Source organism: Patiria miniata, unplaced genomic scaffold (assembly GCF_015706575.1).
Source record: "Patiria miniata isolate m_02_andy unplaced genomic scaffold, ASM1570657v1 HiC_scaffold_20, whole genome shotgun sequence".
NCBI lineage: Eukaryota > Metazoa > Echinodermata > Asteroidea > Valvatida > Asterinidae > Patiria > Patiria miniata.
The window spans coordinates 11,411,578-11,431,046 of NW_024037059.1; the positions used below are offsets into that span (position 1 = coordinate 11,411,578).

General features: G+C 40.3%; 1 protein-coding gene and 1 pseudogene across 1 annotated transcript; both read right to left on the reverse strand.

The window, feature by feature from the left end:
* Nucleotides 1-10,656: 10,656 nt before the first annotated feature.
* Nucleotides 10,657-12,010, reverse strand: LOC119727795. Its single transcript, XM_038199860.1, has 2 exons — nt 11,578-12,010; nt 10,657-11,503 (listed from the first exon to the last, which is right to left on the reverse strand). Exons 1-2 carry the CDS (start codon nt 11,915-11,917, stop codon nt 10,794-10,796), a joined length of 1,050 nt encoding a protein of 349 aa, XP_038055788.1. The 5' UTR covers nt 11,918-12,010; the 3' UTR covers nt 10,657-10,793.
* Nucleotides 12,011-16,683: 4,673 nt separating this feature from the next.
* On the reverse strand, nt 16,684-19,161 carry LOC119728528 (annotated as a pseudogene).
* Between the last annotated feature and the right edge of the window lie 308 nt (nt 19,162-19,469).

The window sequence follows — 19,469 nt, forward strand, 5'->3', positions numbered from 1 at the left end:
GAAGTCGGCCTACCTTCATATGTGCATTTTGTGTACTGCTTGTAGCACGAAGCATGGTAGCGGACAATGCACACAGGGTCAAGGCCCTCGATTTACAGCCGTACTCTGTGGTCATTTTTGGCCCTAGCAGCCTACAACAGTTTTGAGCCATCAGTTTCGCATGTGACCAGACGCTCGAGTTTTCTTTTCTTGGTGGTACGGTCAACGGTACTTTTACTTGCTAGGCAAATGATGCATGTCTCTGGGAGGACATGCGGGGAACATCACTGCGAGGGTTTTTTTACTCCAGACTGTAAAACTTTGTTAGGCTGGACATCTTGATTCCCAAATTCCTCACACTCTTCTGAACTTACCGGTAGGCCTGATGGTGATTTACATGTCACTTCTTCCTTTAGATTGCCCTTGTCTTTTAGTACGAGCGCTTGGCCTATACGCCTCTTGTCTTTTCCTGTGGTACCCGTACAAATCTCTTTTTTGCATCAAATTCACAAGAAACTTTCCTTTCCACACCATCTATGTCTATCCATGTATTTACACAATCCACAATTTTATCCCAGGTTCACTTTCAACATTTGTGACATGACAAGCACACACTAACTTAGCCCCATAAATGTGGCCTATTTACTGGACTGCCTCCGTAAACATAGCCACACATCCACATGTACAAAAACATGTCGACTTTGCCAAATTTTGATTTTCACATTTAGGCTTACTTTGTAAGGTTTTTTTGCTTTAGAAGCATTCTCACCCTCTATATAGGCTAATCAGAAAGTGCTGCCTTTTTCAGATGTCCATTTTTCGTAAAATTTCCAGATACATTTGCACACGTTTGCGTATCAAAATTTCAACATGAAACTTCACAAAAATTAGACATCTGAAAAAGGCAGCACTTTCTGATTAGCCTATATAGCGGGTGAGAATGCTTCTAAAGCAAACAAAAACCTGCTTTGGTGAACATTGGGATTGGTCGTGAGCGAACCCTGCTGTTTAATATTCTTCTATATTATAATTTCATTAATAACATTATGCCCCGCCTGATCTCAAGCTGTGAAGACCGTAAGTGGCAACATCGGGGACGATGGGTCGTAGAGCGTCCAGTACTATCTCGCGTGTGCGTGTATAGCTGAGTGGTTTGGTAGACGATGTAAGGCCTTTCTTGGTGGCAACAAGTCTGCGAAGCACCGGTAAGGTTGAGTTGTTGGAATCGCCTAGAGCCGAAAAATACCGTTCGGCCACGAGCACTGGGCAAGTCGGTTTGAAAGCTCTAGCGGTCACAACACATCTGTCCCTTGCCTAAATTGGTCAGACTTGGATTTGCAAAGGTGTACATGTATGGTAAGACGGTCTGAAGAAATTGTACAGTCATTTCTGCTAATGTTTCTTATGTCATCGAAGCGAAGGAATCCGGCGTAAGAAATGAAACAAACAAACAGGATGCGCAGATCTGCCGGTGTTGCTGAGGAGTGACCGTGGTTGATATGCAGCTTTGTCAGAATGTCTGGTGTGATTGGGTCTTTCCGGATGGTCGGTGAAGAGTTCTGCCTTTTAAAGCCTTGCAGTGCCATCTTGACAATGCTGTTGTCTGTTGGTGAGGGTAGACCAGCCAAACTGTGCACCCATCTGACGGCTGCTGCAGCGAGTTCGGCAGTGGACTTGGATCCGGTGGATGACAGATGCGATATGTAGAGTGAAAATTGGAATGGGTTGACCGGGAACTTGGTAATCTCTGGTTTTGATGAAGCCCAGGTCTCCCACTTTGTCCATGAAGCCTTGTACTTGGTCGTGATAAATTCGGCCTTTGCTGACATCAAGAGAGACGGCAGTGTGCTTTTTGCCAGTTCACGGAGGGATGGGTCGTGGAGGGTAGATGTATAGTTGTTCCATATTTCTGTAGAGGAAAAGTGAAAAAGACCATCCAACAGTACAGGTAACAATGACGAACAAATTCGTCTGTTTATTGTTTATATATACATATGTTCCTGCAAAAATGGAACGTTAACAATTTCAAAGAGAAACATTTCTTCAGTGCCTGGATTTAAAGCGACAAATTGTGCAAATAGCCGCAAATCGGCAATTTTTTGGCAACAAATAGCCAAATCGAAGAATAAAGTCATGTTGAGTTCTGTTACTTGTTAGACTATTTAATGAGTTATTTATTTGTTGAAAGAAATATTTTTGATTGAGGAGTGTTATCGGTTCGATGCCGAGTGTCGGCGTAACAGGTTTTGGCCTGCTACTCGGTGGCCACGAAAAACCCCCTGTGGGGGAAACGTGGGTGCAACCCAGACCCTCGGCGGAGGTGCACTCCCCCTGAACCGATTTCCATTATTAATTTAGTTAATTTAAATGGGTTAGGAAGGGTGGGCAAGTCTGGTGTAGCAGGGTGTGTCGCTTGACCGAGAATGAATGCTTAGAACTAAAGCAGCTCTATATAAAGGAGATTAGGTGAACATTCTTGATTGCATAACCTGATGTAAGCGCTGCAATTAGCATATCGTACAAAAAACGAAAAGAAATTCCACGACCTGTCCTGCCCTATATAGCATCAGCACTTCCTGAATGATGCAGAGTTAAACATCGAAAAAACAACAACACAAGTTGTCATGGTAGGAGCGACTGATGTGGTAGCTTTTGAGCATTGTGGCAAGTCCCCGGTTGTTTCCAACAAAGTCTGGTACCCCTCCCGCCTGAGCGCCGATGACAAAGTCAGTAATTTTGTTAATGTAAACAGTCATGTTGGGAATATCCTCCTCTACTCACTTAGTGTCCGGTCGTTGCTGACTGAGATGCTCTACAAGGTCCACTGTCCTTAAAGCACATACCGGTATCTCCCTCAGACACGATGGTTTATGACTCGCTGAAAAACCCCAGGTTGTTAAAACTTGAATGGAAATATCTCTGTTCCCAGGTTGACATCTTCCGCAAAATCAGGCCAAATGAAACATTGACTTTGGCCCGAGTATGCAGGCGGTACAAAATGGCATGTAGGTCATCTGTCATGTCTATTGCACGGCCAGAGAAAGTGGAATGAAGACATCTTAGATGGGGCGGTCAGTTGTTTGGTGGGTCCTGATGGAAGGCTAGTTTGTCACAGAGCAATTTCCTGTAGTCTTGGAAGTCGGGGTCCAGGTTGTTGTCATCATTATCAGTCGGGTCAGAGGGAAACTGCTGAGTATCTTCATGCAGGGGGTCATTGGTGATGTAAACTGCCACATTTTTCAGATCTTTAAGGGTCCCTTCATTGCCTGAAATCTGTCCCCTTACGGTACTCTTTAGGCCCCAGTTTTTTAGATGCCTGATCAAATGCTCCATGTCATGTGCTTATGGAATGGTGAAGTTTTGTTGGAGAAGTCTTAGAGTCGGGGCTGGGTGAAACTCCACAAGGTCTTGTATTATAACGTGCCTTAAAATAACCCCAAAAGAAATGTGTACAGTACGTGATCGCAGATTTGTGCGTCAAGAGTTGAAATGCATGGTCAATGGTTACCCTTGCCCAAGGTGATCAGAACCAATTAATCAAAATTATACTCGTTGTGCCTTGTAAGGTCGTATTGCCAAAAGCATCAGTGACAATTGGAATCCTTGGAAGGTAGTATTGGAAGTGTGTCCTTTACGAAAACCAGTTGTGCCAAATCAGCTGGGACTCATAATTTAAAGCCAAAAACATCAGTGACAATTGGACATACCTCCTAATCTTCGAATCGGGCAAAATCAAGGTCGGCGGGGGAGGTACATGTACCCCCAAGACAATGAGAAAGTGAAACTTCCACATATCAGGTGTAGTTCCCTCAATAATGATCCACAAAACTGAAGGTACATTTTTTCCAGCAAAGGTGATCAGTGTCATTCAAAGCGCTGACTCAAGCTATTCCACTAAACAGTCAACAAGTCTTTCTCTCCCTCTCCAAACTTTAAGATCTCAATCAGGTTATCCATCAAGCTGGGGAAAGTGTCTCTGTCCCCATTGGCATGTTATAGTTTCAGCTGTGGCTTGTCTCTGCATGGTGAAATGAAAAAAAATAAGGAGAAAATTAGAAAGAGTTCATCCATTTCCATGTAGTTTGAAAACAACAAATGTGACCCGCTCTGTGAAAATGAGTCGTCAGATGTCGAAAATTTGACAAACAGAGTTATGCATACCATTAGAAAGAGTGCACTGTCCTCTTTAATTTGATATATGTTGGAGGTCTGTAGCATGTTGCGTTCTTGGGATACACCGATTTTAATTTGGACGATTTTGCGAAATCTAAAAGCCCAATTCATGAGAAATCATGCACTTAAAAATGTATTTCCCTTTAGGAGATGTACATGTATGCAGTAGAAAACCTTAGCACTTCCGACTGTGCTACTTTCAGGGATCAGTTATTATTATTTTTCCTAGCTTTCTATTAAATTTTTTTTTCTAATTTGGCACCAATATCTTGATAAATAGCTCATTTGCATGTAATTTGCATATTATGTTCCATGGCGATAAACTATTTGAAAAACAGCTGTCTGAGACGAAACAAAAAGACAACATGAAGTCAAATTCTGCATTACAAAGAGCAGTATGAAGATGAATTACCAACACTTTATGTTCCAACAATGTTTATGTTTCATTTTAGCAGATCCGGAGTCAATTTTGGGTTTACAAAAAACATGCTTTTTTGGTACAAATTGTTAGTTTCATGTTTTCCAACACTTGAAATCCTGATTAAAAGTTAAAAAAGAATTTAAAATGACAAAAAGGGAGACCCTTGTATAATAGTCCTGTGGATATCACTGTGTGGGTTTGGAAATCTGTTGGATTTTAACATTTATTTTTGCATTTTTTGGAAAAAAATATACATAAACAGTATTCTTAAGCTTCAAGCAAGTACAGACATGTATACCTTAGAAATTCAGAGCTAGGTTATTAGGGAGATAGTACATACAAATGTACATGTACATTTATATTTTGACAGAAGCTTACATAAATCAATGGCATGCAAAGTGTCTCAGCTTATCTTATTTTAAATATGAAGAGTTCAATTAAAACAAAAAAAAATTCCTAAAAAAAGAAATACGAGAAAAAGTTAAAATCAGTGAAACTGTGGACACGTCTTTAAACTTTGAAATCCTTTTCTTTAACAACTTTATTGCGTCAACTTTGATGTTGAACATGCTCACGCAAAGAAAACAAAATATTAAAAATATGGAATGGAAAACTGTGTGTAAACCATTTGAATACGATAACCAACCAACCAACCAAACAAACCAACCAATGAATCAACCAGACTAACATCAATAACAAAAAATAAAAAAAATTATGAGAAAACGTTTTAAAAAACGAACTTCGTCGAATACCCAGGATTGTGAAATCCAGCAGTGGTTACAACATGTATGTTGTCGCATGTGTTAAAAGCACATAAAACCAGTTTAAAAACAAGGGAAACCCCCCTCCCAACCCCATAAAGCCTTAAGTTTGAGAAAGTGTGCTCTTGTTAACGAGCAGGTCTCCAACCGCTGCGATGAAAATGACTCTTCTGGACAGGTAATGGTCGGCTAATTCCAGGTTGAGCCCCTTTTGGTCCTACTTCACCAGGTGCCTCAGATGCAGAGCTACAGGAAAGAGGAAGGAGAAACAAAAGAATTTCTTATTATAATATGCAACAACTCAATACACCTTTGATAAGGAAAACTACGGAGCAAGTCTTTACCCTGTTAAACTTGGTTTGTTCCTCTACTCTAACATCTCCAATTATTATGTCCTAACTCTGAGCAGAACTCTCTGATTTTGTCAAAGAGATACCACTGCCGCCTAGGGTCCAGTCCAGGGGGAGTCTCTGGCTCTGGGCAGTCAGCTTGGTGACGCCGTCCAGTGTCCTTCAGGAGCTGAAAGGGGACTTCGGGATCACCCAAGGAGGTCCGTGCATAAACAACACCCGGCTCATCAGAAGAACACCTAAAGGGGAGAAACAAATACATAAAAACAAATACATGTTATGTCAACACTCTAAAATGGAGAATATCAACCAACCTCAGCAGAACCTTTCATACTATTATAAGACCTGTTCATTTCTTACAATGTTACTAACAAAAGAAATCAAACTTCTTATGAAAATATTCTTGATAACGTGAAATTGAAGCACAGCTTTCATTGTCTTGCTATACAAAAGCTTGGGTTTGGTGACCATAAAACATGTAGATTACCGAAAGTGTCTGAAGCTCTTAATTCCATGAAGTGGCTTGAAAAAGGGGGTCAGGAACTCCTGCCAGTTGTACTGCCGGACGTATACGTTGCCTGCCTCATTGCCCACTAGCTGAGGAATGTTAACTCGAGTTTTGGTGCTGTTCTTCACGACATCGACAACATCATCCAGGCAGGAGACTGGTGTTCGTCGGAAACGCTGCTTAACAAGCCCAAAACACCAACCAGGGGCAAATTTGGTGTGCCCAACAACCATGAAATGCAAAGTGATCGACTGATGGAAACCCCACAAGCATCGTCACACCAGATACCATAACATGAACTTGTTCTTATTCTGTCCTGTACAGTTGTCACAATGGAGATGGACAGCAGTTTCCCCGAGTGCATAGTGGCCAAAGAAATGATGCAGAAAGCTCAAAACAGCATTACTGCCCTTGCTGATGGTGACACCCTCGTCTACTAGATAGTTGACTTGTTGCGGGATCCCTTCGCAGTGAACTCAAAAGATTCCAAGTTTCCGGGGTGTTAGAAAATAAACTGGACCTGGCTGCATGGGATCTGAGGGATAATGAATTTGCTGGGCAAAATCAAATGAGTGATGCATCGACATCTTGCGACTGCAGGCAATGTTTGGCCCTAGACCGACCACTCCTTGCTGCTCCGCTGTGGTTTTTGCAGCCTCCACGAGCTCCCTATACAGATTACGCTCAGTAGTCACATAAGTCAGGTGGTCCTGCTGATCTTTGCATCGTTGCTGTTTGGCTTCATCAGACATGTTCGCAGACCAATACAACAAACTGTTATTTCTTTGGCAAACCCAACAAACATCTGACATTGGCTTGCAACACACAATGTATGGTGTATTTTTCTTGGCCAATACAAGTTGCAACCTGTTGCACAAAAACCAGAAGGTCCTCCTGTTCCTTCCACTCTTCATCGGTCAGGTTGCGGACCATCTCGTCACTGCTGACGTCCTTGGCTTCGTCCAAACCGTTCTGTCAGTCGGGTTCTGTTCCTCTGCAATGGTGACGGCCAGCATCAACACCAGCATTGCATACCGTCTCCTCAGGAACAGCGCCCTGCGTCGCATTCTCCAACGGCGAAAGTGCCGTAATCGTCAAATCCTGACGTCCTCCAAAGCTTCTCATCTTTGTTGGTATCTACACTGAAGCTGTACCAGCACCATGAGCAAAATCAGACCGGTATCGTCAAAGTTGCCCTCGTTCATCATGACCGAGTGATCCTTCATACCAGTTGACAGTAGTTTGACTCGTGACTGCTGAGCGGCGAGATCTTCCTGGTGATTCTTTCTGCTCCTGTATGGCCGAAATAATTGCTGCCATTTCTTCCTTGACAGCACAGAAGGGACGATCTTGGTAGTCTTCGTCCACAAAGGAAAGATGCTTGTACAGTGGATCCATCCAGTACCGATGCCAACATAGGAGGCCTGGTCAGGGCCTCCTCACCCTCAGAGCAGACTCTATGCTTGAGATCCCTGGCCACTACTTTCTTGAACTCAGTAATAGGTGCAGAGTCGGCTTCAAGAGGCTCCATGTGGTTCCTCAACAAACTTCTGATAATTGGATGGACGATAGAGGCGCTAACATTCTTCTCAGCTGACAGCACTGTTGTTGCAACCTGTGTGGAATAGAAGATCACACGTCATATTAATTATTATCAACCATTTTGTGTCACACCTTTATGATCAGTCACCACGCATGTGCATATTTCGGAATCATTTCAGTGACATTTTTCTAAGAAAGCACGGATAGTCTGGCAAACAGCCAAGAAGCTATTTTACCTTCAAAAATTTCTTTGAATTTTCTTTGCATGCATACACTGATGAACTATTGTACCTGCAATGTAACAAAACTGAACCTTTGACGTAAGTCTCGATGTCCCTCAGTGCTTTGCTGCGGATCCTGCCATTGTTTCTTATTTATCCATATATTTGTGGCAAACGTTGCACCAAATTTTCCCGGCCATCAGCTTCAGCAGTTTCATAGCCAAAGCTCGAAATTTGCAATCTTAGGAACGTCCCTTCTGGCACACTTTGTTTGGAGGACATGGTCAGAACATGGGTCAGATCCAAATCCAGGCACACCAAGATGGAAAGTTTGGGAAAACGTAAATGCCACAACATGCATGTGCACAGGGCAGCGTGGACTTCTGGATGAGCTGTTGGCATGCTGTGCATTTCTAACCCATATGCTGGGAGATATCTGGAGTAGTTTATTTTATCATAGGTGAAGAACCATGAAATTGGTGACTAAACAGCGGACTAGTGAAGCAGCTAATCCCCCTCTTTTGTTGTACGAATGAAAACTAGAAAGTCTCGCACCATGTACAGTATTAAGACCAGAATACAAAAAGTAGGCCTTGATGACTGTGACTGGATGATTGAAGCACGCTTCGACAAAAGTGTGCAGTACTGGCTGTTTCTGATATTATCATTGTACATGTATTGTGTGCTTAGAAATGATGCAGGCATTTCCTGTTATTGTACATCAGATGCTTCTGTTTGCTCCTCGGCTCTGAGGGTCATCAGAAAAGAATGGCATCTGAGACGTTGCATAGCATCACTGACAATTTTGTGGATTCTCACACTTCTGTCGTAATGCGTCCAGAAAGAACTCCACTGTGGGCTTTATTCAAAAGCGTTAGGAAAATAAGTCAAGCTATTGGCTAAGCCACATTCACAGTTTACCTACATGTACATGTACATTTGTAGAGTACAATGTACACTGTTGTTTACATCCACTACAGGTACTGTCGGAACTGTAGCCCATGTTTCATCCAGATATTCTACGAGAGATTCCTTGTTCTGTCCATTAGACAAAAACTTCTTCCATTGCTGGGGAAGGGACTGACCATGTATTCTCATCACCTGGGATCCACTAGCTGCTCTCTTTGCCCTCTCAGCATTCTTAATTGAGATCTGCCTGTATGTGTCTGTCACAAAGTGAATTTCTTGGGACTTGTTATGTTTTGCCCTGTTAACCAGACGTCTCAAGATGACAAGAGCAAGGTTGAGAAATGTTAGATCTCCTGGTAGCTTGTTTACATTCAATTGCTGTAACAGTGCCATGCCATCAATAATATACACTCCTCCCAGGCAAATTTTTTTTTAAAGGACAAAATACCATCCGTGTTAATTTTCTACCATTCCCCTTGCCAAAAATAGCTGAAGAGGGAACAGGGGCATGTGGATGTGGGGGTGGGGTGGTTTGCTCGGGGGAGGGGGGGGGGGTTGGGGCTTAATTACTGCTATTAAAAGTTTTGAATTTCATTACATTTGCAGCATTGTTCTGATATCTAAATGAAAACAAAAACAAGTTTAAGTAACAGCACAAAATCAAAAAATGTATTGATCTTACTCTTCTCCTGGAATTAGGAAGCACATGCATTTAGTGTTTAAATTCAAGGAATTATAAAGAAAATGTCTGTTTGTACATTCGAACCTTGCTACAGTGGTCATCAATGGTACCGGCTGTACGTGGCCACTATGAGTACATGTAGGTGGCCACTATAGCAAGGCTTTACATGCACATGTATAAAAAATTATTACTGTAATACACATGTGTACACCTATGTGTGCCCATGTCAAGACATGCCATTTAACCCTCCACATGAACAACAACACTAATCAAAAACAGGTATCAATCTGAAACAAAGACTTTGTGGTTATTTCTTTATCAAGCGAATGCTTTTTTAGCTTGTGCACTCGTTGCCATTTGTATTAAACACAAGTAAGGCCTGGGAACCAAACTACAATTGTACGGGGCATTTCGAAACTAATAGAGGACAGACTTCATTTTTGAGGCCAGCGTACACAGGTGTCATGGCAATGTAATTGTACACAGGAGATTTGCTGTGGGTTGGCCACTGGCCGCATTACACCCTGGCCGCAAAGCAAGACGTGGTTACAGTAAATGTATGTAAGAATCAAACTGGGACCAAGCAAAGGCGGCCAGTTTAGCCAAGTGGCCACTATAGTAAGGTGGCGGCAATGACAGGTTTGACTGTACATGTACATGTGACTTGGTGGGAATGTACATTAAGGCTTTGGAATATTGGGCAAGGGGCATGTGGTGTCCTTGGTGACTACGCTGCAAAACTCCCGTATCTTCTCATACAGGTACCATTGACGGGCTGCATCCAGGCCAGGAGGATTCTGTGGTTCAGGCAGGTCGGGTCTGGGCCTCGCATGAGATTTCAGTAGCTGGAAGCTGATCTCTGGATCACCAAGGCACTTCTTTGCGTACACGACGCCTGGCTCATCAGAAGTAAAGCTATGAAGAGCAAAAGGAATATAAAAAAAATCAAAAATAAATCATTCATGTTTACAATGACACAAGAACTCTGAAAAATGTTTAAGTTTGATCACTGGAATATCTGACATTCACAAATGAACCAAAATTATGCAAAATAAAAATAACATTATTTTACCGGAAATGCAAGAAGCTCTTTATTCCTACAAGTGGCTGGAAGAATGGTGTGAGAAACTCATTCCACGCATACTGGGGAACAATCACATTGCCATCTTCATCTCCCACCAGCTGTGGGATGTTTATGCCTGACGGTGTACTAGCAGTGACGACCTTATGGACATCACCCAAGCAACTCACTTGTGTGCGACGGTACCGCTGCTTGAACAAGCCGTGTGACCAACGACCATAAAGTGAAGCTGGATGGATCTGTGGAGGCCACAACTGCAGCGCCAAAGCAAGTACCACAGCCTGAAGCGGTTCTTGTTTTGGCCACTGCAGTTGTCACAGTGAAGATGAGCATTGGATTCACCCAACCCATACTGCCTGAAGAAGTGGTGTACAAAGCTAATGACTGCGCTGCTTCCTTTTGAGATCACAACAGACTCGTCAACCAGGTAGTTAACTTGCTGGGTAACTCCCTCGCAGTGGACGCCAAGAATTCCTAACTTCCTTGGTCTAAGGAAGTATATGGGCCCAGGCTGCATAGGGTCCGAAGGAAAGTGCATCTGTTGTGCAAAGTCGAAGGAGTAATGCATCTCGACGGGTCTGCTGCATGGATTGTTCAGTCCAAGATGCATCACTCCTTGCTGCTCTGCTGTTTCCTTGGACCCCTTCACGAGCTCCCTGTAGAAGGACCTCTCCAAGGCCACATTGGCGAGGTGTTCCTGCTGCCTCTTACATCTATCCTGCTTTTCTGCATCAGGAAGGTTGGCTGACTTGTACAAGAGACTGTTGTTTTTTTTACACTGCCAGCAGACGTCCAACATGGGTTTGCAGCAGACAACAAACGGGCAAACAACATTCCAGATTTTTCTGAATGCTGTCTGTGCTACTACCCTGGCATCTATTAAAAAACAAAAAAAATAACTAAAATGAAACAAATCATTAAGAAACATTTTTGGCTCACATTTCAATCATGAAAACCAAGGGGAAACAAACAGTCAGATGATAAGTTTTTTGACAGCGTAGATTTGTTTTTACCTGATAACTCCATGGCCTGCTTGTACTTCCTCCATACATTGCCCTTCGTCTCGCATGACGGCAATAGCTTTATGTCATCCCGCTTGAATCTGGGAATGCGACCGGGAAGGAGGATGGCATACGTCTCGGCATAGTTGGAGATGAAGTGTTTCACCCTGGTGTTGTCGTCATAGCTGAGGTGGTGAGGAACGACTCTGCCACTGTTGCCGTGAGACCTAGGCGTGCAGCCATTCTCCCTGTAATGTTTCTGCAGAGCTGATAATTTCTTTCTGCTCATGCTACAAAAAATATAGCAAATAATAATTATTCATGGCTCATTTTAAGGGGAAAAAAATTACATGTGGGACATGATGTTTTAACACCCAAGGGACTCATAGCACCCAATGCGAAGTTGTACGACGCGCCCATGTGAGGGGTGAGTGGGACGGGTTGCCCGGTCATGTTATCGTTCTGCGCCAATGAATATACAGTACTCACTTGTGAAGGAACAGGAAGGTAGTTGTACAAACAGGCTGCCCATGGAACATGAATGTACATGTAGATCTTTGCCGCTGTCGTTCTGTCTGCTCCCCTCTCCGTGAGGACATCGTAACGTTAGCTCGCCGTTGTTAGCAGCAGAACAAATCTGTCCCAAGATGAGCATGTCCTTTTCTCCTGTTGTAGTGAAATAAATGTTTACTTTTTATACATAATAATGCTGCTTTTTTCATTTATTATCAAATAAATTGATCCATTCCATGCTGACCTGATATGCATGACTTAAAAAAAGTATTGGGGTCTTTCTTACAAATACTGAGCTAAAAGTTGTAGGAATTGCTAGAAAATATCGTAAGATTATTGAGTTGAAATTCATGGTCGATGATCGAGCTGGCAAAATGTCGCTGAATTTTGCACACAGCATGCATGTATAGCACACGCGGCCACGTCTTCTTGTCTACTGTGTGCATGCTCAAAAGCCAGTCTCAGGTGTCTTGTCCAATTATGGTCCTTTATTCTGTACACGTGATCCAATAACTACGTCATCCGTAGCAACAAGGGTAGTTTGTTTACCACTTTCTTCCGTTCAATACTTATTTGCATTTGACCTATGTCCTCCAGTATGACCAAATTTGGAATGAGTGCACGTCAAGCTTTAAGACCATACCAAAATTTGTCTAGGGGGGTTAATCAAGACATCGCAAAAGAAGGGGGAAAACAGGGCAATTTTCTTGTTTCACGTTACAAAACTAAGACAAAGCAAGGGAACAATGCACTCAAATTTACAGGTTTTTTTTCACTTTATTTAATGAAATCAACATTTCTGTGAATAAAATCTGAAACTTTACATATTAAAGATATCATCAGGACAAAACAACGAAAATCATATTTTAAAGAATGTTTTCACCCGCTCAACGTTGAGCGGCCCATTACACGTTAATGCATAGCGCGACTTATGTCACCTTTTCCCGGAGCGGGTCACATATATGATACTGGGTCACTAAAGTGTGACAGGCATCTCAAAAAATTGAGTTCAAAAAACAGTAAAATTTATGTGTTTATTTTAATCTATGATATGTGTAGGAAGCAATTTAAAAGTATAGAGATAGTTTCTCAACTAAAAGTACAGTTTTCATGGTAAATTTTTTTTTTTAAATTCAAATGTAACATTCGTAACAAGGTGTCCTGTTTGTGCTATAAACAACATTTATGAGGTTGGTAACTTGTGATATGTGTTATGCGTTGGCATTAGTCAGGGAGCCCAACACTTGAAATATCGACCTATTTGGACCAGGACTTTGGATTATAGAGAAATGACCAATTAATTAATGTACTGAAAGACGCCATTACAAACGTTACATAAAATGTACAGAAAACACTTCAAATTTTGCTGTTGGCTATTTTAGTTACTCCCACAGCTGGTGCATTGTCAGCTACATATGCAAATCCTCTGAAGATGAGGATCCGGATGCTGGTACTCCCACAGCTGATGCATTGACAGTTACATGCAAATCCTCTGAAGATTGCGTACATGTACTAGGTGTAATGTTCACTTTGTACATCTATGGTTTCATGTCTTTCAAACTCAAACGTCGCTATCAATTCTTTACTTTACTCACAGTTTCACTTGTTTCACGCGTTCAGACCCTGAGCGAGATCTATCGGCATCAATAATTTCTCAAGTCAACAGTAATCACAGTTCCACACGAGATTCAGCAGATTGATGGAAACTATCATTTAATCAACACAACAGATCTTCAAGTAAAGAACTACAAATCTTATCTCCATTATCGTAGGATTCTTTCAAGTCTTAGCGATAGCGTAAACGTTAGGTAAAAGATGGTTTCAGACGTGCATCTTGTACTACTCCAATTTTCAGTGAGCACATGTACAAAATCGCCCCAAAATCCTTTGCGAAAGCATGCTTCGTATGCAAATCACTTCTTCGGGTCAAAGGTGCAGAGCATTAAAGGTCGCATGCAAATAAGTAGACTTTATGCAAATCACGCAGTGTAAACAAAGAAAGGTCAAAATTAGCATATACATGTAAGACTTCTAAGAAAACTTGAAAACAACACTGTACTAGGCCTAATGTACTCTTTGGTGATCTACAGTGTACTCTCCCAGCAAACAATTTTACGTTTTCTGAACGTTTTTTGAACGTGCCTCTTTCGTTTTGAGAACGTTTTGAATAAACGTTTTAAAAACGGCCATTTGTGGACACTTTTGGACATTTTAAAAACATTTTTTTTAAGACGTTCTTAGAACGTTTTTGAACGTACAAAACGTATTTAAAACTTAAAACTAGTTACTAAAGACGTCAAAATTACCTACATAAAACGTTTTGGACGTTCAGACAACCAACTGACGTGACATATACGTTCTAAGAACGTTTGTGGAACGTACAAAACGTATTAAAAACGTACTACTAGTTATTAAAGACGTACGAGGACCTACATAAAACGTTTTGGACGTTCAAACAACCAACTGACGTGACATATACGTTCTAAGAACGTTTGTGGAACGTACAAAACGTATTAAAAAGGTACTACGAGTTTTTAAAGACGTAACGAGGACCTACATAAAACGTTTTGGACGTTCAAACAACCCGCCGACGTGCCATAAACGTTCGAAGAACGTTTCTGGATCGTACAAAACCTATTTAAAACTTACTACTTGTCAATAAAAACGTAAGAAGGACCTACATAAAACGTTTTCGACGTTCAAACAACCGACGTGCCATGAACGTTCTATTAACGTTTTTTTTACTACCAAAACCTCAGAATAAACTTTCTTTAATCACGTTTTAAATTAATTATTGTTCCTCTTGGTAGCACAAAAAGCCTTTATCATGGACTGATATTTTTTTTTCAGTGGGTGTGCAGGAGTTATAGTGGATTTGTTTTTGCAGCATTTAAATTTTTCAGTTTTACAACTACACTCTATCCAAAGAAATCTATCCCCCCAAAAACAAATCCGCCTTCCACAATTTCCTAAACTATTCTGAAATGTAATTTCGATACTTAAAATAAGCGAAATAAAGCACACAAGACAAGGACATTAGATGATACTGTGGTCCATCAGTTTTATTCTTGGTCCTCAACTTGAGGTTTCATGGAGTTATAGGACGTACCTGTAGATATTACAAAGCAGTTATTCAGAAAGTTATTATTTTTTAAGATGTTAATGTGATGTACATGTAATACAAGAACCATTGAACTCAGAAATGCTCTCATTAAACACATCTGCGAGAAAAGTTCGCTCATTGGCTTAATGTGGAAAACAAAAATTAATAAAATACAGTATCCTAAGTTTGAGCATTTCTTTGTTTGAAAACAGAGCTGTAACATTCAAGTTTTTCTGCCTGAAATGCCATCACACTTTTATCTCATGAAAAGAATATATACATGTATTTTAATACAAATTTTACCTAAATACACTTGAAAATAGCAAAACGAAAATTTGAAAAAGTTTTTAAAATTATACCGAAAAGGTATCCATGAGCAGGAATGAATGTGCTTGACTGGTGTTAAATTGAATATACAACTGGAATGCTGGAAAAATCTGTAAAAAAATTGACGTCAGGGAAATGTAAGGTCAAGAAACCAGTCTAGCTCACTGGTATCCGCTCATAGGTGTGTTATCAATTGCAAAGTAAATTCAGCCGAACTATATGGTAAATTGGGGCAGTATAAAAAAAAAATGGATTGACGGTCGGCCGACCAGCATTGGAAATTTATACTCAAATTCTTAAAAAAAAGTCTGCACACCAGGTGCCATGATTGTACATAATGCTTTAGATTGTACAGAATGCTGTTCGTTAACAGTCCAGTAAGGTATTTTTGTTTATAACATGCTTTTGTATTTTATGTTTGCATATGATGTATATTCCATTTGAACATGCTGTTTAATACCCGTTGGTCATCCTTGTTGTTGTTGTAGTGTCGCTACTGATCATCCTGATCTCCGTCCTTGTCCTCAGATGGATCCTCAGATGGACCTGCTGCATCATTTCCAGGTTTCAAAAAAGTAAAACAATTTCAAAACAAAAAGGTTCGAGGGTTCCTTCTACAAATCACTCCACGGAACAAGATAAAAACACTGAATTTACAGCCAAACTGCACTAATTACTTGTTTTTTACATGTTCACTTAGGCTTAAAACACACTGTCCAATTGTTGATCATGTAATTTTTTTTAAATGTTGATTGCGAAGTGAATTTTGCTTAGGTGTGGCTAGCAGAAACTGATGCTTGTTTACAAAAGTTCTCAGTGGAAACAAAACATTAGAAGCTCATATGTCATTAAAAACAGGTCACAAATTCTTTAAGCATCAAATTGGAATTTGTAACATGCCACAAATGTATACCAAAAGATAAGTTCCACTCAGAACCATAATCCCTACTAACTTATTAAATTGAAAAGCATTAGCGAGTTGATAATTCTTTGTAACATGTCAAACCACATGTTCAAACACCGTTTTCATGTAAGTTTGTAACTCATTCTTCTTCATACAGCGCATCCATATACAAAGAAATTGAATAACAAAGGAAAACTTAAAAGAAAGCTCATTAAAAAAAACCTCAAGTTTGCAGAAACCAACTTACATGTACTTTGAAATTCTTTCCGCCTGGAAGGTTTGGAGTTCTTTTAAGATATTCTCCGAGCGCTTTCTCAATCTCGACCTCCTTAGAGCTTGGGTGATTCCTCATGCATTCCTCTGGGGTAAAAAAAAATAAAGGGTCCAATGGGTAATGAACTCAGCATTTGACAGTAAGTGTATTTTCTGCTCCATTTACATCCGATGCATTACCATAGATTACAATGAAATGATAATTGGACTACCACTTGCAAATATCTAATTTTACTTGCAGTAAAAAGCAGAAATATAACTTCAGGGGCAGGTTTAACCTTTTTCAGTCTTTCCAACATAACCATAATATTTCATATCAGATTCCGTGAAATTGCAGGTTACAGAGATTCCAAATAAACAGGAAACCTCATTGGTCAATCACCATCTTTACTTACTCATTATCACTAGGAAAAAAGAGCCGTCCTTCAGACTCAGCTTTCCTTTGCGGCCTACATTGTGTAGAAGACTGAACGACGACCAGAGCAAGTTAGTCCCTATCTTTCGAAGAACTCGACGCACAGATTGGTTGACGTTGTGTCCCCCTAATAGGCTCAAGTAGCGTATCTGAAAGATGAAACACAAATGTGTTGTTAAATCCTGTCCAGGATACTGTAATTTTATTGGTCTAGAACAGTCCATGAAACAAATGTACTTTCACAAGCCCTTTATTTAAGCTACCTCATGTACAGAGCCTGAATATGCAACAGTCATTGTGTACATGCATCATGCATACTTTTATAAAACAAACACTTGCACCACTGTTGACTGCTTGATGTACATGATTGGTAATTCGGGTTTTAAAACCTTCAAGGTCACGTAGCGTAGCCTTGGGTGCCCAACAACAATACTGTGATGCATTTTAGCGATGTTTTTTTTCCTGTCTGGCAAGGATAACAATAACTGGTGGATATATCACTTGAACAATACAGAATGATTTGTGACATTTCTTCTGGCTATGTCAAAAATGTTATTTTTTTTGTCCAAATGATCAAGACAAAGATACTACAAGCCACTCAGGTTGCTTGACTAAGAAATAAAGAACTCATTTTGGTTCATGTACATGTATTCCATATTTCAAAAAGCTAAGTTCTTATTTAAAGGGAATATACAACTTTTGCAAACATCTAAAAACTAAGGTACCAAATTTTTACAAAATACCTTACTAGGATGTTGGTAAATGACAGTCTAAAGCATCCTGTAAAATTATGGCACCTGGTGTGAAGTCGTTTTCAAGAAAAGTGGTATTTTGGTATAAATTTCCAGCGGTGGTCAGGCGACCACCGTTGGAAAAACCTGACTATTTTTCAACAACTGCTCCAATTTATTATCATTTTGTTCAGTCAAAATTTTGTTTGCTATTGGTTGTATGCTCATGAACGGGTGCGGGTCAGCTTGACTAGTTCTTTTATGATCATACAATTTTCCGTCATCTATATAAATTGATCCATTTCAGCTTTAATGGAGTCAGGGAACCAGACTACTTGAACATTTTTGTTTTTCTTGGTTTTTCCAGCATTTTTCGAACGCAAAACGTCAAACATGCCAGTGTAACAATATTTGATCTATTATACTAACCCGTCATAAAAATTAATTTCTGAAAATTACAGCAAAAGCCAACGATGTACATTCCCTTTAAGATTGGCAAACCATGACACATACGCCACTTTAATAACCGTGTAAAATCGGCAAACCTGTAGAACTGCTACGTCTAAACATAAGTATGATCAAAATGTATAGTTTCAGCAAGTGCTTTCATGATTTTCTTCAAAAAGAACATCAAAAGCATAATAAGTACAGTGATTGCATGAGAAAATAAAACAAAACACTAAAATGTGAGATAAATGAGATTGTAAAATACAACTTATTTTTGTAAAGAAGTGAATTTCACGTTTAATATTACTGAGGATATTTGGAAGCTACATTCCTTTCCTGTTTTGTATCTATTAGGGTCAAATTTCCTGTGCCATCAAGCAAAGGGAATTTTTGGTAGGAGAATGTGAACGATCCTGGTCATGCAGTTAATGTAATGAACTGTGTAAATTGTAATTATACCTTTGGAATTGCAATATGTCCTAACTGTTTCCTCCAGTGACGGCAGAAGACGAACTGCTTGCATCCCTTCTCCCCAACATCCTCAAGTTCTGTCACCATTGTCTTGAAGACATCTCCCTTGGTCATACATGAGGGTAGATGGATTTAGATTTTGTTTGAATCCGGCAGTTTGTCTCCATATTTGCTGGTATACTGCTGAAGCCATGCCATGGAACAGACAGTCTTTGACGAAACTGTACCCTTGCGTAGGAATCCTGGGGATGGGAATTTTCTCGATCCACATGTTTTACAGTGAAACAGATACATGTACAGACAAAACAATGTTAAATTATGCTGAACAGCTAGAGGATTTGTTCTTAAAAAAGAAATAAATCATCCACTGTAAATATCTGTATGTCAATGGGGGACACAGAAATTGTTTTGTGGAATGCATAAATTTCAATAAAGCCTTGCAATAATTAAATAATAAGCGTTGCATCATTTACTTGCATATTTCTTACAACGTAAATAAGGAACATGTGGTACTGTGAAGAAGTACATATTCATGTACAGTACATGATATTCAGCAACAGACAGGCAGCAATGTAAATTGTTAGTGATGTTTTCATGGTTTTGCACGAACATCTGTCCTAAAATGGGGCATGGCTATAGATCACAGATATTTGACAG

Coding starts and splice junctions, on each gene's coding strand:
- LOC119727795 (XM_038199860.1), bottom strand. CDS start 11,917: ATGAGCAGAAAGAAATTATCAGCTCTGCAGAAACATTACAGGGAGAAT. Junction 11,504..11,577: donor TTTGTTTCCCCTTGGTTTTC/ATGATTGAAATG, acceptor GTTTTTTAATAG/ATGCCAGGGTAGTAGCACAG.